Genomic DNA, 9331 nt, shown 5'->3' with positions numbered 1-9331 from the left:
GAGTTCACTCTGAAAACGTTGCAGAAGGGCTGCTGAAGTTCAGATGAAACTGGCACCCTGACTGGATTTGAAGACGTCACAGAAAGGGGGGCCTCAATATGGGACATCGGAAGTCTTACCCAAGAATTCGATGATAATGTTCAACTACGGCAGACTGCAGGCAGTGTGGGCTACTTCTTGTCATTAGCAGGAAGGGCTGGTTGTTCAAACTGTCTCTTCTTCTTAACAATAACAGGATTTTGACGATAGGCTGAAGGGAAGGTTGAAAACGAACACTGACAGGCTTCCAGTCTTCTCTGCTTCTTATCTCGTCAGGACTTGGCTCTCATCGGCTTCAGACATAGTTTCTCTCATGTCTTATGCCATGTCCAATCTCGCTTGGACAATCTCTTCTTGAAGTTTAAATACCCACGCATGGGCGGAGTTAATTACAGTGGATAGTGGTAATTTCCATAGAAGGTATTTTTTTAACAATTCTGCGTCTCTATTGGTTTACCAAAAAACACCCCCTTCGATCACGCCAGTAACACTCCCAGAAGAAATTTCCAATGCGCTCTGGACAACGTGTTAAAGTCGTAACAAAAGGACAACACGTGTCCATCCATGATGACATATTTCAAAAACACAGATATCCCTCAGGCTTGGTTTCTCAAAATATGCTGACTCCATTGATTAAGACAATGACATCTTGGTCAAAACATGACAGTCCCCTTATCGCGACAGGTGCACTCGCTGAGGCAAAGGTTTACTTTCAAAATGCTGACGACAGTGAAGTGATGATAGGTTTGACCAAACAATACTGTGGTCGAATCTTGTCTTGCTGCTCACACTTTGTGGATAGATATTTTTGTGTTTTATAACATATCCTTATAAAAGTATTGTATCTACCTATGAATATATATATATATATATATATATATATATATATATATATATATATATATATATATATATATATATATATATATATATATATGGGGTCACTGTTTTCTAGTGCCCCTCTCCACCTTCCTCGATCATTTCTATTTTACTTCCTTGGCCCTTTTTCCGCCATATAATTTATTACTAGTTATTCTTCTCATCTGAAGGTATTTTATTTTCCTTTTCCTCTGTACGTCCTTATACTTATCACTCCATATGAAGGCATTATAAAGCTTGATGCTTAAACAAGGTAGCAAAGGGCTATATAAATGATCTCAAATGAGGGTCTTGTTGCATGTGAAAGTCATTTCGTACAGGCATCTTACCTTGATCTGCAACCCCTACGTCCTGTTTATCCCTTTTATTAAAATAGAACTGGTGAATGTTTTCAATATTTTATACTTGGTTCAACAAATGTTTTGATGATGACAAAACTACAAAGAACATTTTTTAATAACTAAGCGGAGGCGCTCCACCAAAGAGCAAATAGTCTCCGCTGATAGACTAAAAAGTTTTTGAGATAGCCAAAATCTTTGTAGGTCCTCGAAAATCTCTCTCTCCCTCTCTCTCTCTCTCTCTCTCTCTCTCTCTCTCTCTCTCTCTCTCTCTCTCTCTCTCTCTCTCTCTCTCTCTCTCTCTCTCTCTCTCTCTCTATTATCGATAGGATTTTATATAATAAGAACAGGTAATATAGAATCAGGAAGCCATTCAATTATAGTTATCAATTTAAGATGAAAGAATAAAGCTGCACAATAAAACGAATATTTCTCCAAAAAAAAAAAAATGTAATCTCTTCGAGTGCAGTTCACAACAGATTTTCCCCCATTTACTGATTAGAAAAACAACACATTGAAAAAAAAAAACGTAGGGCACACGTTTGTAAAATATGAAAATTTATATTAAATATGCTTCTGGACTTCTGATATTCCAGTCCGTTACAAAACAGAACGTTTAATTTATTTCATATTTTTATTTTCACACTGCCATTTATCTATACAGTATCTACACAAAGAGTTTTGTGAAATAGCACTTACTTTTCCATTTTCACTGGAACTACAGTATTAAAATTTAAATCAGCGTTTGTGGGTTGTAATTTTTTGAGGAGAGAGAGAGAGAGAGAGAGAGAGAGAGAGAGAGAGAGAGAGAGAGAGAGAGAGAGAGAGAGAGAGAGAGAGAGAGAAGTACTCCTGGACCAATTTCAGTCTTGTCCAATTGGTAAATATTAAGAGTATTCTGCTGTCACAAGGATTTCATTCATATTCTTTTTTTTTCTTTTTTTTTTGCTATGAGATGAGTAATATATATATATATATATATATATATATATATATATATATATATATATATATATATATATATATATATATATGCAATAACAGCAACAGCAACGACAAAAACTGCACCGGCAACTCCCTCCACCTCTCCCAGAGCAGGAACAGCCCCCTATACTTTCCCCTCAGAAGCTAGATCCCCTTCTAACTTCCTCACAGCAGCAACAGCCCCCTCCAACTTCCACACTGAGAAGCAAAAGCCCCCTCTTCATCCCCCACAGCATCAAAAGACCCCTCCACCTTCCACACAGCAACAACAGTACCCTCCCGATCAACCAAAGCAGCAAAAGTACCCTCCACCTCCCCAACAGCTGCAACAGCCCCCTTCACCTTCCCCACACCAGCAACAACTCCCTACACCTACCCCATAGCAGCAACTCCCCTTTCTACCTCCGCCACAAAAGTAACAGCCCCCTCCACCTCCAAAGCAGCAAATGCAACCTACACCTCCCCCACAGCAGCAACAGCCCTCTCCACCTTCACGAGAGCAGCAACCACTCCCTCCACCTCCCTCACAGCAATGACTGCCCCCTCCACCTCACCCATAAAAGCAACAGCCACCTCCACATTCCTCACAACAGCAACTGAACTCTAATCCTCTCCCAGAGAAGCACCAACCCCCTATGACTCTCCTACAGAAGCAACAGCCTCCTCGCCCTCCCCTACATTTGCAACAGCCCCCTCCAGCTTTCCCGTAGCAGGAAAAGCCCCTTTTACCTCCCCCATAGCAGCAAAAGCCCCCTCCACCTTCTGCACAGCAGCAACAGCCTCTCCACCTCCTCCACAGAAGCAACAGCCCCTCAACCTCCCACATAGTAGCAAGCCCCCTCTACCTCCACCAAAGAACCAACAGCCGCCTCCACATCCCCTACATTTGCAACAGCCCCCTCTACCTCCCAACAGCAGCAAAAGTCCCCTCCATCTCCCCCAGAGCTGCAATTGCCCTTTTTACCTCCCCCAGAGAAACAACAGCCCAACCTACCTCCCCAAAAATAGTAACAGCCCCCTTCACCTCACCTCCCCACAGCAGCAACAGCCCCCTCCACCACCCCCACAGCGGAATTAGCCCCCTCCAGATCACCCACAGCAGTAACAGCCCCTATCACCTTCCCCACTATAGCAACCGCCCCCTTCATCTCCACCACAGCTGCGACAGCCTCCGCCACATCTTCCACAGCAGCATCAGCCCCTCCACCTCACCCACAACAACTTTAGCCCTTCCATATCCCCCACAGCAGCAACAGCTGCCTCCACCTCCCCAACTGCATCAACAGCCCCTTCACCCCACCCCAAAGCAGCAGCTGCCCCCAACACGTCCCCCACAGTAACAACAGTCCCCTCCTCCTCCACCAAATCAGCAATCACCCCCTCCACCTCCTGCACAGCAGCAACAGTCCCCTCCTCCTCTACCAAATCTGCAGTCACCCCCTCCACCTCCCCCACAGCAGCAACAGTCCCCTCCTCCTCCACCAAATCAGCAGTCACCCCCTCGACCTCCCTCATTTTAGTAACAGCCCCTTCCACCTCGCCCACAGCAGCAACAGCTGCCCCCACTTCCACAGTCTACCTACTCCCTTGTGTTCCGGTGTCATATACACTTTTCAATGTGCACTCTGTAATGAGTGCTACACTGGAAGCACATCTAGACAGCTTCAGTGTAGGATTTCGGAGCACATGGGGAGATCGGTAAGAACCAAAATACCGTTAAGTAAAAAAACAATTTCCGCTATTTATGACCACGCATTTAAATCTGGTCATGCCATTTTCATTGAAAATTTCAAAATTACGGACAGACATAGTAACGTCAGCCAGCTGAGAATCTTGGAGTCTTTATATATTTTTAAGACAAAACCCAGCTTGAATGAGGGCTTACCTGTTCAGTTACCGGTGACCCATTGATCCGTTTGGTCTGTGGGTTGCTGGTCTGGATGGGTGGTCATCATCTCCTGCGGGTGACTAGTTATATTAGTTATTAAGTCTTTTATATAGTTGTGTGTAATAAGTCTTTTTTTAAGGTTTTATGTTCCTTGATTGGTTGATTTTAAAACTAGTTGATCAATTCATGAAAGTGTATCTTCCTAACTATGTACTTAGGATGATTTTATTAATTTTATTAATTTTACATATGATAATTGCAGATAGGCTGAAGATGACATAAGTTATGTCGAAAGCTCACGAATAAAGATGATGATAGCAGCATTGACTATTTTATTCCTACTTAAATTATATATATATATATATATATATATATATATATATATATATATATATATATATATATATATATGTATATATATATATATATATATATATATATATATATATATACATATATATATATATATATATATATATACATACACACACACACACACATATATATATATATATATATATATATATATATATATATATATATATATATATATATATATATATATATATATATATACATATATGTATATATATGTATATATACATATATATATAATATATAAAATATATAAATATTATTCTTAGGGTAAAGTTATATACTTTAAATGTAAAAGGTGATTCTATTTTCCCTTATATTTCTTCAGTTTTCTGGGGTATGATTTTTCTTTTTTGTTTCCTTGCAGTCGAAATGTAAATTGGCAATCGGCGTTTACAAAGATTATCAAAACATTTCCTTTTCCGCATCCACTGTTCAACAACTTACAATTTATATTTTGAGCTTGTCTGACTTTATGCTTCACTGGATTTATTGTATATGGTTATAAGCTTTCATAATAACCATATTATATAAAAAAAAAGGAAATTTCCAAGAGTTTGAACTGAAATAAAAAAATAGAACAGTAATTCAAAGTAATGAATACATGTTTGTCTTCGGTGGTACAGGTTGAAATCCATCGTATTTGGATGTAATTCATCTGAAACTTTCTTTAAGAGCCAGCTCTGGTAAGATCAAAATTACAAACTACTTCCAGGGCTTTTCCAGACGAGCAGCTTTAGGTTTACCTTTCTCTCATAGTGACTGTCATCCTGGTATTTTTTTTTTCTTTTGGCAAAAAGGGCAACAATATTCCAGCTTCCTTTGAAGCTACGAAAAGCTCAAAATTTAGTAATTTTGTGTTATCATATTGTCTGAGTTTCTGCTGGTATTTCTGAACGATGAATTGACAAGTTTCTAAACTAGTATCATTATTGGCTACTTTTGCTGTCATACTTATGGAAATAAAGATCTTTGTAGAGCTTCTCACTGCCTCTTCTTTATAGTCTAGTTTTGACATTCATTTCCAAAAATTATTATATCAGCAGATCCCAGAAGTAAATATTGAAAGCGTAATGATACACTGTGAAACATCAGACATGATAGTTCTACTCTTAGTAGGAGTACAATGACTAGCTGCTATTTGTCATATAGACAAAAAGAGCTTAAGTTGATTAAGAACTTGTAATGACTAACTAACGATTTTATTACTGTTGTAATGATTAATGCTCCTAATTTGCAATACGAAATGAGCCATTATTTACGAAACTGCATTGATTCATTTAATATTAAATGAAACAGAATATGACTATAACGAAGATTATGAGCATTTAAAGGATGGCGGACATCTTTTCCGCCTCTTCCCTGTATCCTTTATATTATTTCATTCCGTTGTTGAAAAAAAAAGAACAAGCTCACAAACTACATAAACCTTGTGTTTCCAATGCAGGTATAAACGTTCAGAATATCTGTTTTGAATTTAAACTGATTCAGATATTCGTATAATCGGAGCCTCTTTTATGGGTTGATGCAATCTTTTGACGAAGTTCAATCTGAGTGAAGATTTCAATGTAAGCAAAGATCGTATCATCGTTCAAGGTGAAAAAAAAACTTCAACAATGGACGCTAGTGCTGCAGCGTTTATAGAGGAGAAAATAGCATGGGCTGGGAGAATGATTGTGAATGAAGTCTAATACCAATTATCAAAATTAATTAACTACTTTATGGTGCATGTTGAAGGATTTTGGAAATGGTTGAGAGAATTACATGACGTGATTATGTTCAATGTTCTAATACAAAAAGATCCATTTCACATGAGATATTTCTCGCGGATGTCATTTATTACACTGGTCCCTCTTATGAAACGTGAAACTTCCTTCGCTTTTATCTGCAAAAGTATTTGGTAAATCAATTCCAGACGGGTTGGGAACTATACAAGTTTTACACAAAGATTATAAGAAGGTTGATATTACCTTGCCCCTGTACAGCACACTCTTCCAAAATCTAAATATATACATCATAAAAGCTTTGAAAAATCTAATTATTTTACCAGTTTTTGTAGTTTTTCATTAGTTACCACATACTATCCCCAACCTATTTTTCATCCCAACACTGCACCTAAATCAAGTCTCCTCTCGCTGACTCCTCCCATCACTCTATCATAAAATATGTCCAAAATATATTAAGAAACACTGTCTTGGTCTCTGACCCACCTCTTAATCACTTTCATATCCTATTAACTTTACTTCAACTTTACCACATATTTATTTCCATTTAAATATATATTCTATGTTAATTTTTTCAGGTTGGGAACATTAGTGTTTTCTCTTCTACTTGATAATTTTTAATATCAATGATGACATTGTGAGGTTTGAAAAGGGTGGAGGAAAGAAAGATACACATTAATTGTTATTACAGCTGTCAAAAAATCTATTAGAAAGCCTAGTGTGTTAGGTTTTTTGTTAAAGAATCTTTTTAATACTTTTTTGGTCTTCTTAGGCTATTGAATTTCTATAAATTTCCTTATGTAGCCATGCTCTCACTCTTTGAACTATAACAGTTTAAACCAATTCAAACTCCTGGAGGTTAACAAAGTTATCGATAACGGCCGAGATTTTACTGATTAGAAAAACAACACATTGAAAAAAAAAAAAACGTAGGGCACACGTTTGTAAAATATGAAAATTTATATTAAATATGCTTCTGGACTTCTGATATTTCAGTCCGTTACAAAACATAACGTTTAATTTATTTCATATTTTTATTTTCACACTGCCATTTATCTATACAGTATCTACACAAAGAGTTTTGTGAAATAGCACTTACTTTTCCATTTTCACTGGAACTACAGAATTAAAATTTAAATCAGAGTATGTGGGTTGTAATTTTTTGAGGAGAGAGAGAGAGAGAGAGAGAGAGAGAGAGAGAGAGAGAGAGAGAGAGAGAGAGAGAGAGAGAGAGAGAGAGAGAGAGAAGTACTCCTGGACCAATTTCAGTCTTGTCCAATTGGTAAATATTAAGAGTATTCTGCTGTCACAAGGATTTCATTCATATTCTTTTTTTTTCTTTTTTTTTTTGCTATGAGATGAGTAATATATATATATATATATATATATATATATATATATATATATATATATATATATATATATATATATATATATATATATATGCAATAACCGCAACAGCAACGACAAAAACTGCACCGGCAACTCCCTCCACCTCTCCCAGAGCAGGAACAGCCCCCTATACTTTCCCCTCAGAAGCTAGATCCCCTACTAACTTCCTCACAGCAGCAACAGCCCCCTTCCAACTTCCACACAGAGAAGCAAAAGCCCCCTCTTCATCCCCCACAGCATCAAAAGACCCCTCCACCTCCCACACAGCAACAACAGTGCCCTCCCGATCAACCAAAGCAGCAAAAGTACCCTCCACCTCCCCAACAGCTGCAACAGCCCCCTTCACCTTCCCCACACCTGCAACAACTCCCTACACCTATCCCATAGCAGCAACTCCCCTTTCTACCTCCGCCACAAAAGTAACAGCCCCCTCCACCTCCAAAGCAGCAAATGCAACCTACACCTCCCCCACAGCAGCAACAGCCCTCTCCACCTTCACAAGAGCAGCAACCACTCCCTCCACCTCCCTCACAGCAATGACTGCCCCCTCCACCTCACTCATAAAAGCAACAGCCACCTCCACATTCCCCACAACAGCAACTGAACTCTAATCCTCTCCCAGAGAAGCACCAACCCCCTATGACTCTCCTACAGAAGCAACAGCCTCCTCGCCCTCCCCTACATTTGCAACAGCCCCCTCCAGCTTTCCCGTAGCAGGAAAAGCCCCTTTTACCTCCCCCATAGCAGCAAAAGCCCCCTCCACCTTCTGCACAGCAGCAACAGCCTCTCCATCTCCTCCACAGAAGCAACAGCCCCTCAACCTCCCACATAGTAGCAAGCCCCCTCTACATCAACCAAAGAACCAACAGCCGCCTCCACATCCCCTACATTTGCAACAGCCCCCTCTACCTCCCAACAGCAGCAAAAGTCCCCTCCATCTCCCCCAGAACAGCAATTGCCCTTTTTACCTCCCCCAGAGAAACAACAGCCCAACATACCTCCCCAAAAATAGTAACAGCCCCCTTCACCTCACCTCCCCACAGCAGCAACAGCCCCCTCCACCACCCCCACAGCGGAATTAGCCCCCTCCAGATCACCCACAGCAGCAACAGCCCCTATCACCTTCCCCACTATAGCAACCGCCCCCTTCATCTCCACCACAGCTGCGACAGCCTCCGCCACATCTTCCACAGCAGCATCAGCCCCTCCACCTCACCCACAATATCTTTACCCCTTCCATATCCCCCACAGCAGCAACAGCTGCCTCCACCTCCCCAACTGCATCAACAGCCCCTTCACCCCACCCCAAAGCAGCAGCTGCCCCCAACACGTCCCCCACAGTAACAACAGTCCCCTCCTCCTCCACCAAATCAGCAATCACCCCCTCCACCTCCTGCACAGCAGCAACAGTCCCCTCCTCCTCTACCAAATCTGCAGTCACCCTCTCCACCTCCCCCACAGCAGCAACAGTCCCCTCCTCCTCCACCAAATCAGCAGTCACCCCCTCGACCTCCCTCATTTTAGTAACAGCCCCTTCCACCTTGCCCACAGCAGCAACAGCTGCCCCCACTTCCACAGTCACACAGCCATAACAGCAACAATAGAATCTCAGTTACAACACTCCTGACAACATTCCTATATATATATATATATATATATATATATATATATATATATATATATATATATATATATATATATATATATATGTG

General features: G+C 40.3%; 2 protein-coding genes across 2 annotated transcripts; both read left to right on the top strand.

Moving 5' to 3' along the window:
• Positions 1 to 2686: 2686 nt before the first annotated feature.
• Positions 2687 to 8006, top strand: LOC137655450 (uncharacterized). The gene is made up of 5 exons (XM_068389346.1): positions 2687 to 2769; positions 2859 to 3163; positions 3280 to 3341; positions 3373 to 3867; positions 7764 to 8006. The coding sequence occupies exons 1-5, from the start codon at positions 2687 to 2689 to the stop codon at positions 8004 to 8006; spliced, it is 1188 nt and encodes a 395-aa protein (XP_068245447.1).
• Positions 8007 to 8069: 63 nt separating this feature from the next.
• LOC137655449 (uncharacterized) lies at positions 8070 to 8701 on the top strand. The gene is made up of 2 exons (XM_068389345.1): positions 8070 to 8152; positions 8242 to 8701. The coding sequence occupies exons 1-2, from the start codon at positions 8070 to 8072 to the stop codon at positions 8699 to 8701; spliced, it is 543 nt and encodes a 180-aa protein (XP_068245446.1).
• Positions 8702 to 9331: the final 630 nt, after the last annotated feature.

The sequence above is a fragment of the Palaemon carinicauda genome, chromosome 16, assembly GCF_036898095.1.
Source record: "Palaemon carinicauda isolate YSFRI2023 chromosome 16, ASM3689809v2, whole genome shotgun sequence".
NCBI classification, from domain to species: Eukaryota; Metazoa; Arthropoda; class Malacostraca; order Decapoda; family Palaemonidae; genus Palaemon; species Palaemon carinicauda.
The sequence above is the reverse complement of the archived record's forward strand: the minus strand, read 5'-3'. Positions and strand labels throughout refer to the sequence as shown.